At 50.8% G+C, this 12711-nt stretch overlaps 1 protein-coding gene across 1 annotated transcript; it reads right to left on the bottom strand.

Moving 5' to 3' along the window:
- Window positions 1–2916: 2916 nt before the first annotated feature.
- Window positions 2917–8324, bottom strand: LOC119958016 (adenosine receptor A2b-like). Its single transcript, XM_038786274.1, has 2 exons — window positions 8193–8324; window positions 2917–4369 (listed from the first exon to the last, which is right to left on the bottom strand). Exon 2 carries the CDS (start codon window positions 4214–4216, stop codon window positions 3164–3166), a length of 1053 nt encoding a protein of 350 aa, XP_038642202.1. The 5' UTR covers window positions 4217–4369; window positions 8193–8324; the 3' UTR covers window positions 2917–3163.
- Window positions 8325–12711: the final 4387 nt, after the last annotated feature.

The raw sequence follows: 12711 nt of genomic DNA on the forward strand, positions 1-12711 counted from the left end.
AAGATTCCGAACACTCTCACCCACAATCTTCCCAATTTTTCGCAACCCCAAAACATGTGAGCGTGATTCACTGGCCCCCACCCACACCTCTCACACCCCCTGAAAGAACCCACTCATTCTCGCCCCTAGTCATGTTCACCCTGTGCACCACCTGAAACTGTATCAGGCTCATCCTCGCACAAGAGGAGGTCCCGTTTACCCTTCGCAGTGCCTCACTCCATATCTCCAAGTGATCTCCCCTTCCAACTCCCTCCCCCTCGACAACTCTACCCTCCCCCTTTAGCTCCTCCAGACTCTCTGTTGTTGTTGTTGATGCCGCACCTCAGTCAGATGTCAGACTAGAAGAGCACATCCAGGCCCGATCGGAGCCCAGAATCCTAACCCCACTAAAGAGAGACCCCACCACCTGCCGGTAGACACCCCCCTCACCAGGCTGTAGGTCAGACTGAAGGTGGGCCGCAGGATCAGAGGGGATATGTGACTGGCCTGGATAGAATTGTTCCCCCTACCCCGATTTAGACCACTGGGTTAGAGCTGGTTTAGCTCAGTGGGCTAGACAGCTGGTTTGTGATGCAGAACAAGACCAGCAGCGCGGGTTCAATTCCCGAATCAGCTTACCTGAACAGGCGCCGGAATGTGGCGACTAGGGGCTTCTCACAGTAACATCATATTTGTGACAATAAAAGGCTATTATTATTAAGGAGTGGGGGGAGAGATAAAATAGTAGGCCTGGTCTTCAGGAAAGGATGAACAGCCTAGGGTCCATCTCTCTGGAAAAGACCCGCCTGATCTGAGTGGCGGCCCAATGGAGAGCCTGTAAAATAATTTATTTTTTTAAAAAATAATTTTTATTGAGATTTTTGAAAAATGTGTAACAACAGAACAATAATAATAATAATAATAATAATAAACACCCCCCCCCCCGGCACCCATAACAACGCATATAACGAACCCCCCACCCTCCCCCAAACCCAATAAACAACAAAATAAATTAACAATAAATTAATTTAACATAAACAATGCCCCCCTGAAACCCACCCCTTTTCCCACCCTCCCCCCCCCCGGGTTGCTGCTGCTGCTGACCTAGTTCCCTATCTTTGAGCCAGAAAGTCGAGGAAAGGCTGCCACCGCCTAAAGAACCCCTGTACTGACCCCCTCAGGGCGAATTTGATCTTCTCCAGCTTAATGAATCCCGCCATGTCATTGATCCAGGTCTCCACGCTTGGGAGTCTCACATCTTTCCATGGCAACAAGATCCTCCGCCGGGCTACTAGGGACGCAAAGGCCAAAACACCGGCCTCTTTCGCCTCCTGCACTCCCGGCTCCACCCCAACCCCAAATATCGCGAGTCCCCAGCCTGGCTTGACCCTGGACCCTACCACCCTCGACACCGTCCTCGCCACCCCCTTCCAGAACTCCTCCAGTGCCGGGCATGAGCCTGTAAAATAATGAACAGCGTGATAAGGGTAGACTTCGAGAGGATAGTTCCTGTCGAATATCAACATACGTCACTAATAAACCCGTTAAGTCTTTGAAGAGCAACCTCTTTACCAGAAGAGTAGAATTCGGTTAACAGGTAGAGTGGTTGAGGGGAACAGAGTCACAGTGTTGAAGCGGAGGGGGGAGGGGGGGGGTGCTGGATAGGTCCACGAGGGAGAGAGCAATGGAAGGATTTGCGGATGGGGTGGGCCGAAGAGGGGGTGGGAGGAGGCTCGTGCGGTGTCTGAACACCAGCATCAACCAGATGGGCCGAGTGGCCTGTTTCTGGACTGGAACACTGATGCGCTGACCCTTATCTGAAATGAGGAGTGTTTACACCATTGTTTTCTCTCTCTTTCCACCTTTAGCGACACACCCGATTAAGAGCCAAGAATAATAGCGCCATCCAGTGCTGAAGGAGACCATTCGGCCCATCTATTTGGTGCGATTATTCAATAAGTCCCATTCCCCCTGCTCTCCCATTCCCCTACAAACTTTCCTCTTCAAGTACTTATCTAATTCCTCTTTGAAAGTTCCTCTTGAATCTGCCTTCCAGGCAGCGTCTTCCAGATCACTACACCCTCTCTGGGTAAGGAGGATGTTTCCTCCATTGTCGGCTGACATTCAAAGTATCACCTTGCATCATTGTCTTTGTCTATTTATGCTGTGGTTGTGGAACCCACCTCTTCACTCACCTGATGAAGGAGCTGCGCTCCTAAAGCTAGTGATTCCAGATAAACCCGTTGGATTTTAACCTGGTGTTGTAAGACTTCTTCCTGTGCCTCTAATTTAGCCAATCGCTTTGAATCTGGGCCTTTGATCTTCTGCTGCTGGGGACAACTTCACCTCACTTCATCATTCCAAAGCCCTTCAAAATGTTGAAAGCCTCTATCAAATCTTCTCTCAGCTCTCTGCTTCGAGGGGAACAATTCCCCACATTGCAGAAGAATTGGAAATTGGGCCTTTGGGGGAAGGAAATCTGCCACCCTTACCCGGTCTGGCCTACACGTGACTCCAGAGCCCACAGCAAACGTGGCTGACTCTTCACTGCCCGTCTGAAATGGCCGAGCGAGACACTGCGTTGTTAAGAAGGTCCCTCACCGTTACCTTCTCGAGGGCAATGAGGCCCTCATTCTCTAATAGAATTTTAAAATAATCTTTTAATAACAATAATCTTTATTAGTGTCACAAGTCGGCTCACATTAACACTGCAATGAAGTTACTGTGAAAAGCCCCTCGTCGCCACATTCCGGCGCCTGTTCGGGTACACGGAGGGAGAATTCAGAATGTCCAATTCACCTAACGGCACGTCTTTCGGGACTTGTGGGAGGAAACCGGAGCACCCGGAGGAAACCCACGCAGACCCGGGGAGAACGTGCAGACCCCGCACAGACAGTGACCCGAGCCGGGATTCGAACCCAGGACCCCGGAGCTGTGAAGCAACAGTGCTAATCACTGTGCTACGAACGGCAACTCAGAAACCGCCGTCATATTTAATAATATATCTGGCCCCAATCCAGAACCTCCCCTGCTCATAATGCCACTGTTTGCGAGTCAAGGTCTGGTGAGAGTGCCTTATCAGAAATAAAAATGCAATTGACAAAACGGCAAGTCTATAAATAGAGAGTGAGATTAGACCACCACTGGGACATCAACAATCTGAAGAAGGGCCGTCTCACCGGTCCTATATCCCCGGCAAAGGAACCGTCTTGTTCCCCCATGGTACGGCCTTGATCATTCCTGTGAAATCCGAACGGGAACACTTTGGAAAGACGGTGGGGACCCACGAGAAGGCATCTTTGAAAGCGTCGCAGAAGCTCTTCATCCTGAAGACATAGATTATGGGGTTGATGACCGAGTTGATGTGGGACAACAGGATCAGGGAAAGCGTGACGGAAGTCGGGATTTCACAGCTTGGGCAGTAAAGTTTGACGCAGTGCAGAATGTGGATGGGAATCCAGCACGAGGTGAAACAGGACAGGACAATGAGGAGCAGCATTGCCGTCTGGATCTCTTTACGAACTACCTGCCGGCGCTTTTCCTCGGCACTGATGCCAACGTGCCTCGCGGCTATCCTGCGGATCTGCTTTTTGACCTCGAGGAATATCTTGGCGTAGATGACGAACATGACCAGCAGAGGCAGGAGAATGCAGCCAATGAAATTGAAGTAGACCATGTAGCTCTCGTCGATCACGTTGTCAAAGAAGCAGCGCTGGCAAGGGATGGGCCCCCTGCGCCACCCCATCAGAGGCACCAGCCCAATGGCCACCGCCAGCGCCCAGGACGCGATGATCGTCAGGCCGGCCTTCCTGGGCGTCACCCAGGCCTGGTAACGGAAAGGCTTCAGGATGGCGATGTAGCGTTCCACGGCAACGGCAAACAGCCCAAAGATGGAAGCTTGGGTCAGGACGAGCAGGACGCAGAGCATCAGGATGCAGTGGGAGTAACTGCGCCGGGGCAGGCCAAGGTACGACAGCAGGGAGCAAGGGATGGCCACAGCCCCGACCAATATGTCCGCCACAGCCAGCGACACCAGGAAGTAATTGTTGACGGTGCGCAGCTTCCGGTTCCTGGCGACGGCAAGGCAGACGAAGATATTCCCGAGGACAGCAAAGAACGCCGTTAGCACTTCCATGACAAAGTAACCGACGTTGATGTGGAAGGAAGAACTGGTACAGTTGGCCTTGCCGTGGTACCGGTTTGCCACGCTATTGCCAAAGCTTCCAAATACGTCCATAGTGAAAATGAGAAAGCGCCCGCTCCTCTGCTCCTTCAATCCTTCTCTTCATCTCCTGCCGGCTCCTTCCTTCTCCCCATTTGGCTCCTGGATGGTTTCTCAATGCGCCACACGCAAATCCTCAGCAGGGAGCGTCAGCCCTTTCTCGTTCCCCTTTGGAAGAAAAGGGATAATTTTAGAAGGGTTAACACTTTAACTCGCTTCAGAAACATTCACACAAGGCCCACCGTATCCATGTCGGTCGACGTGACGCCATCTGACCTAATGTCACCTTTTGACACGTCACCGCATCTCATGTGGGCATCCAAAAATTGGGGCTGTTTAGCACAACGCTAAATTGCTGGCTTTGAAAGCAGACCAAGCAGGCCAGCAGCACGGTTCGATTCCCGTAACAGCCTCCCCGAACAGGCGCCGGAATGTGGCGACTAGGGGCTTTTCACAGTAACTTCATTTGAAGCCTACTCGTGACAATAAGCGATTTTCATTTCATTTCAAATACTTCTTAAATACTTTGGAGCTAAATTAATGGTCAACCGATACTGTAAGACTGGAAGAAGTTTAGTATTTTTATACAAGGAGGCAATAATTCCACTCACTTACCTTTTGACAATATTTGCCCCTTCACCGCCCACCCCTGCCATTAGTTCTTCCCCATTTCAATCCCTTTCTCCTCAGAATGTTGAATCCTCGGTGGACTTAAGACCGGGAAGCACCGGCTAAATACCCCCCCCCCCCCCCCACCACCACCACCACCCCGAGACCGTTCTTTTATCTCAAAACAGGGTTACTGGGAATGTCATCTATCAAGGCGCCCCTTTCCAATGTGCTCAGAGCTAGCTACATCGAGCGCGTGCACTTTTTCTGAAAGATTCCAGACGAACAGCTGAGATTTGAGAAGATCTGTACGGTTCAGCCCTGCTGGCTATGTTATCGAAAGGAGACAGAGGCGCGGGAGACGATGCAGAGCAGATTTACCAGGATGATCCCAGAAATGTGCGTTGGGGGGGGGGGGGGGGCTTGACAAACGGGGGTCTCTTTTCTCAGAAGGCCTAATCGAGGCTGTTACAATTTCTGAACTCGCTCCCACAGCGAGTGGTTGAGGTGACGAGTATGCGATCGGGTGGGAAAGTAGACAAGGGTATGAGCGAGCGGGGAACGATGGTAGATTTAGATCAGGAAAAATGGGAGCAGACTCAAGAGGAACAAAAACACCAACAGGGACTGGGTTGGGGGAGGAGGAGGTGGCATATTTTCGTGCTGTTAATTCTGTGTCAAAAGGGCAGCACGGTGGCCTAGTGGTTAGCACAACCGCCTCACGGTGCCGAGGTCCCAGGTTCGAACCCGGCTCTGGGTCACTGTCCGTGTGGAGTTTGCACATTCTCCCCGTGTCTGCGTGGGTTTCGCCCCCACAACCCAAAAATGTGCAGAGTAGGTGGATTGGCCACGTTAAATTGCCCCTTAATTGGAAAAAATAATTGGGTACCCTAAATTTATTTTTTAAAAAACAATTCTGTGTCAAAAAACGCATTCATGTTTCTACCCCGCTCTCTCTCTCGTTCTCTTTCTCTTTCTCTTTCACCACATGTATCGCTCGTTGTTCTGTCGGCCCCACTCTTTCTCATCCTTTCTCACTCACTCTCTCCCTCATTCTAACTCTCTCTCTCACGCACACATCATGCTAAATAACAAGCCAAAGTGAGCGACAAATTTTGAAAACGAAGAAAGGGAAACGGGCAGCACGGTAGCACAAGTGGCTAGCACTGTGGCTTCACAGCGCCAGGGTCCCAGGTTCGATTCCCGGCTCTGGGTCACTGTCTGTGCGGAGTCTGCACGTTCTCCCCGTGTGTGCGTGGGTTTCCTCCGGGTGCTCCGGTTTCCTCCCACAGTCCAAAGACGTGCAGGTTAGGTGGATTGACCATGATAGATTGCCCCTTAGTGAGTGGGTTCGGGGATAGGGTGGAAGTGAGGGCTTAAGTGGGTCGGTGCAGACTCGATGGACCGAATGACCTCCTTCTGCAATGTATGTTCTTTGTTCTGAGGGTCGAGCTGGGGCTTGTTTACAAGGTTAGCAGGGAGGAAGTTGCCAGGCACTCTGAGTTGTGATGCGGGTAGAAAGGAGACAGTTGTCACCACATGATGAGGAATGTAGATCTACAGCTAACCACATAACAACGTGACAGACAGCAACCAGCATTTCCAGCTGAGGAACGGTGAGGGGAAAATATGTCCCAGACATGATGTTACCACTGATTTCCTCTTTAACAAAAGCTTGACAGAAAAAATATAGAAAAACAGGGGCAGCTGTCGGCCATTCGGCCCTTCGAGCCTGCTCCCTGGAGCAGGAACCGCAGCGGGAGACTGTGGCGTTGGGGTGATGTCACTGACTCTGTGGGACACGGCTTCGAATCCCACCCCGGCAGCTGGTGGAATTTAAATTAAATGAATAAAATCTGGAATTGAAGCTGGCCTCAGTCGCGGCGACCGTGGCAACGATCATCGATTGTTGTAAAAACCCCATCTGGTTCTCTGATGTCCCCCTTTAGGGAAGGAAATCTGCCGTCCTTACCCGGTCTGGCCTGCACGTGACTCCAGACCCCACAGCGACGAGGTTGACTTAACTGCCCCTGTGGAATGGCCGAGCGAGACACTCAGTTCAAGGGGCAATTAGGGATGGGCAACAAATGCTGGGGTGGGTCCAGGGACCCCCACATCCCTTGGAAGGACAAAGAAAAATCAATCCAGACATGGAACTGAATGAAAATCGCTTATTGTCGCGAGTAGGCTTCAATGAAGTTATTGTGAAAAGCCCCTAGTCGCCACATTCCGGCGCCTGTCCGGGGAGGCTGGTACGGGAATCGAACCGTGCTGCTGGCCTGCTTGGTCTGCTTTAAAAGCCAGCGATTTAGCCCAGTGAGCTAAACCAGCCCCTGAGAGAGGCAACTGTAAAGGAAGACAGAATGTGCATTTATATAGCACCTTTCACAAGCTCAGAAGGTGCTCAGCAAGCTCCCAGCCACAGCAGCATGATAATGACCGGGTGGCCTTTTCTTAGTGGCCCAACATGAAGAGCAAACATTGGCCAGGGCACGAGGGTTACCTCACGGAATCCCAGAACTGCCACAGCGTAGAAGGAGGCTGCTCGGCCCATCGCGCCTGCCCCGGCTCCCCAAAGGAGCAACTCGCCGAGTGCCATCCCGCCCCTTTCTCCCCGTAACCCGGCACGCGCCCCCTTTCCAGCGACCTCAATTCCCTCTTGAAAGGCTCAATTGAACCTGTCTACACCGCACGGCCAGGCGGCTCATTCACCAGCCACCCGCTGACGTAAAGACAGTTCTTCGCTAACGAAGAAGAGCAGGAGTGGGCCATTCTTCGCCAATCCATCTTCAAAGGTGAAGTCCCTCATCGCTGGGACCATTCTCGTGAATCTTTTCTGCGCCCCCCGTCAACGCCTCTACATCCTTCCTGAGGTGCAGGGCCCGGGACTGGATTCCCGCTGAGTCTGAACTGGTGTCTTGTACAAGTTCAACATGACGTCCTTGCTCTTCTGCTCTGTGCCCCTCCTATTAAAGCCTTGCTCTTTGAAATAGCCGGCCCACAGCATCTATTACACCCACGAGAGGGCAGGTGGGACCTCAGGGTAGCATCCCATCCGATAGACGGCAGCACTGACACTCCAGCACTTCCCTCAAGTACTGCCCCTCAGCGCCGGGCTGATTCCTCTGCTCAGGCCTCTGGTGCGGGACCTGAGGCCACAACCTGCGGACTCCGAGGTGAGATCGCCCCCCTCCCCACTGAAACCCAGGGGATATCCAGCTTACTGTGCAGTGTGACCTCCCAGGTTAGCCAAGGGACAAAGTCAGATAATGGCAAGTAAAAGACACAACTAGTCTGCTAACCCCCACCTGAATCGGAAGAAACCTTCATCAAGTTTCTCACTCACGGTCAATTGACAACCCACATCCGGCATTATACCTACCATCCTGGCATGGTAACCACAGCAGTTTAGAGGCCATTTCAATTCATTCGAGATGACCAAGTTGGCTCCAATTCCCAGGTTCAGAGGGAACACGCCCTTAAACCGGCGGTATCTCTGAACCACAATTGCCCTCCGTGGCAGAGCTGACAGACCAATCCAGCGGTACTTCACTCCAGACACAACTTCCTTCTAATTAACTAGTGATTACTCCGTGAAAAAACCCTGCACAAATGGCATCAAAGGCCTGTTAATATGTAACGGGGGTAGGGGATACTACAATCTAATCAGACTGTTTCACCGACAATCAGAAACAATACCAGCTCCGGCGACAGAGTGGTGACGACAGCGGAGCAACTCGATGCCATTCTCTTTGAAAGCAATCCCGGCATCCATTGTTCTACATCAATAAACCAAATATAACAAATCGAACTGGCGAAAGTGCACACAGGCTCTCAGCCCCTCACAGTATTTCCAGCAGGTTCTATGTATAAACCATCCAACCCATTTAATAAACTTGAATGAGTAAATTATTGCTCAGTATCTGTTATTCTATATCTAAATCACCCCGAACCTCTCGATTAGTATCCAGTCTGTGACTCACTCCCGGGTATCTGTTATTCTATATCTAAATCACCCCGAACCCCTCGATTAGATTCCAGTCTGTAACTCACTCCTGGGTATCTGTTATTCTATATATAAACCACCCCGAACCCCTCGAATAGATTCCAGTCTGTAACTCACTCCCGGATATCTGTTATTCTATATATAAACCACCCCGAACCCCTCGATTAGATTCCAGTCTGTAACTCACTCCCGGATATCTGTTATTCTATATATAAACCACCCTGAACCCCTCGATTAGATTCCAGTCTGTAACTCACTCCCGGGTATCTGTTATTCTATATATAAACCACCCTGAGCCCCTCGATTAGATTCCAGCCTGTAACTCACTCCCGGGTATCTGTTATTCTATATATAAACCACCCCGAATCCCTCGATTAGATTCCAGCCTGTAACTCACTCCCGGGTATCTGTTATTCTATATATAAACCACCCCGAACCCCTCGATTAGATTCCAGTCGGTAACTCACTCCCAGGTATCTGTTATTCTATCTATAAATCACCCTGAACCTCTCGATTAGATTCCAGTCTGTAACTCACTCCCGGGTATCTGTTATTGTATATATAAATCACCCCGAACCCCTTGATTTGATTCCAGCCTGTAACTCACTCCCGGGTATCTGTTATTCTATATATAAATCACCCCGAACCCCTCGATTAGATTCCAGTCTGTAACTCACTCCCGGGTATCTGTTATTCTATATATAAAGCACCCTGAACCCCTCGATTAGATTCCAGTCTGGAACTCACTCCCGGGTATCTGTTATTCTATATATAAACCACCCTGAACCCCTCGATTGGATTCCAGTCTGGAACTCACTCCCGGGTATCTGTTATTCTAAATATAAACCAACCCGAACCCCTCGATTAGATTCCAGTCTGTAACTCACTCCCGGGTCTCTGTTATTCTATATATAAACCACCCTGAGCCCCTCGTTTAGATTCCAGTCTGTAACTCACTCCCGGGTACCTGTTATTCTATATATAAACCACCCTGAGCCCCTCGATTAGATTCCAGTCTGTAACTCACTCCCAGGTCTCTGTTATTCTATATATAAACCACCCTGAGCCCCTCGATTAGATTCCAGTCTGTAACTCACTCCCGGGTATCTGTTATTCTATATATAAACCACCCTGAGCCCCTCGATTAGATTCCAGTCTGTAACTCACTCCTGATTTGCTGTATAAAAAATGTCCTCGACCATCTGATTATATATTTGCTCTACACAGTACAGAATAACATGACAGAAGTGCATTAGTTCCTGTCGCCCATTGATGGTCAAATCCAGCAGCGATAATCAAAGTAAATCAGCACTTAATGGATCATAGACCGGACTGTGTCTGGATTAGTCGCACTAATAACGTAAATCTGTAATTGAGGGAGGATCTGGCCATCAATGATGTTCAAAACACTAAATGAACCCATTTGTCACATAGACAGTGTTTGTGTTTTTTATGTGTGACTTGCTCCAGCAGGTACAGTACCCTGACCATAACAGGTGGGATGGGAACAGAGGCATTGAGAGAATGGGGACGGGAGTCAAGGGAAGGAGAGAGACGTGGCTCAATTCCTGGGGTCTAAATGTCAACCAATTGCCCTCCAGGAACTGTGATCCCCAAGGTGACCTTGATTACACTTTCAGCCACCTCGCCTCGTGCTCCATCTCCTCACACCCTCCATCTCTGCCACCTCCATTTTGACAATGTCACCTTCCACATGCCTTCCTTTAACTCGTTGGCGTGGAAGCGTTTACTCCATTGTTGACAGGGCCCTCAGCCCGTGTTTATCCCACTTAGTCCAAATGCGCTCGTTCTGTGTTCCACTTTAATGTAAAATCCAACATCCTTAATCAGAGTACGCCATGTCCAACAAACACCTCCTTGCACGTCAGCGTGACTAACGGCCATTCTGCGCAACGCGAGATTCAGATTTGGCCAATTCCCGGGCGGCACGGTGGCGCAGTGGTTAGCACTGCTGCCTCACGGCGCCGAGGTCCCAGGTTCGATCCCGTCCCTGGGTCACTGTCCGTGTGGAGTTTGCACATTCTCCCCGTGTCTGCGTGGGTTTGACTCCCACAACCCAAAGATGTGCAGGGTAGGTGGATTGGCCACGCAAAATTGCCCCTTAATTGGAAAAAAAAATAATCGCGTCCTCTAAAATAAAAAAAAAATAAATAAATAAAATTCCAATTCTCCTCCAGCCCCGAGTGATGCATTAAAGGCAAACTTTCATTTGCTTCCGCAACCGGTTATTCCTGGAACATGTCACTAGTCTGTCGCCAGAGGCTTATAGCTTGAGGGGGGGGGGGGGGGGGGGGGGGGGGGGGGGGAGGGGTGGGGGGAGCGCCATTCCGTATCAAGCCAGGCTGATCAGGAGTCCCACCCGCTTATCCCGCCAGACATTGCTGTGTTTGGAAGGATTTTGCAAGTTGATAATCCACCTGTTTGGCCGAGTTCCGAACGGACCTTCCTTGGCCGTCAAGTCCTGGGGTAGGACTCGAACCCGGAGCTTTTGCTAACAAGCGGTCCTGCTCAATAAATTCCACTCAATGAATGATTAATTTCCTGGATTCCCGAAAGCATTTGCACAGAACGTTCTGGGACCATCAGCGGCCGGTGCAATATATATTTTAGCAAATGCCTTACCTGCTGGACTTGCCTCCGCCTGCACCCCCTACCCGCCCCCCCAGACAGAGTGTGTCTTCGCCGAGTGCCCTCCGCAGTGCGGCGATGTTGACAGTTCGTTCCTTTCTGTTTTTCACATCGACACCTGTCATTTGATAGTCAAATTGAGGTGTGGTGTTAAAATGAGGTTTGCGTGCTCGCGCTAGACTCCGTGCCATTAAGAGAGTGACGGAATGTTCCAGCATCTCGGCTTATGGCCAGGGGTCACACACTGGAGGGGATGCTTGCCGTGGTCTTCCAGTGCTGTTTCCCAAGGACCCAACAACGTGTCCTTCGTGGTCCCTTTTAGACTCCTGGGTAGCACGGCGCCCAGAGTGACCCGCGAATCGCGCAGCAGCACGTGCCAACGGTGCTCGGGTTGGCGGCGGCCTCGCCTCGGACTCACAACCTGGGTTCAAGCCCCACTCCAGGGTTTGAGTGCTGAGATCAAGGCTGACGCTCCTCGAGAGGAGGTGCAGTGTTGAGGGAGTGCTGCACTCCCCTCGGCTGCTGCCGCCTGTCGGGTGAGATGGGGCCCATCTCCCTGCTCTCGTCTGGTGTACGTCAAAGATGGCAAACAAAAACATGTCAGAACCTGAGGGGTCTTGCCCAGGTGGATGCTGGAAAGATGTTAAGCCTCGTGGGAGTTTAGAACTGGGGGGGGGGGGGAGACAGTTTGAAAATAAGGGGCTGGATTCTCCGCTCCCCGATGCGGGAATCGTGTTCGGCGAGGGGGGCAGAGAATCCCCAAAGACGCCAAAATCAGGGGCTCCTGTAGCCACCTAAGATGGACACTGGGCTAACAAAATGGAGAAAACAGTTTAGACAGGACAAGCAGTCTGCAAAGGCTAATTAGCATTCTGCACATAGCAAAACTAGTTTATGGCCAGGTGGAAGATCTCAACCAAAGGTGTAAATAGCAAAACGCTTTGCATAGTAATGAGGCAATCCAGATCTGGGCACACACAATAGCAACATTTGGTTTTGAATGGATACTTTGAGTGGACGCCCAGACGAAACGGCACCAGAAGTATCCATCACAAAAGACCCTAGAGACCGCCCCACCCATCGAGAAGAGACCCTCAGATTGGGGGATTTGTGAGACATCGATTGGGAAATGATCCAATCGATACATGGAGGTAAAGGCCCGCCCCGAAAAGGCACGGACATTGGGGGCCCTATAAAGATAGACCCCGCACATGGTTCTGTCTGTTTTGCTCCGGCTCCGCTGTTT

The sequence above is a fragment of the Scyliorhinus canicula genome, chromosome 27, assembly GCF_902713615.1.
Source record: "Scyliorhinus canicula chromosome 27, sScyCan1.1, whole genome shotgun sequence".
NCBI lineage: Eukaryota > Metazoa > Chordata > Chondrichthyes > Carcharhiniformes > Scyliorhinidae > Scyliorhinus > Scyliorhinus canicula.

Coding starts and splice junctions, on each gene's coding strand:
- LOC119958016 (XM_038786274.1), bottom strand. CDS start 4,216: ATGGACGTATTTGGAAGCTTTGGCAATAGCGTGGCAAACCGGTACCAC.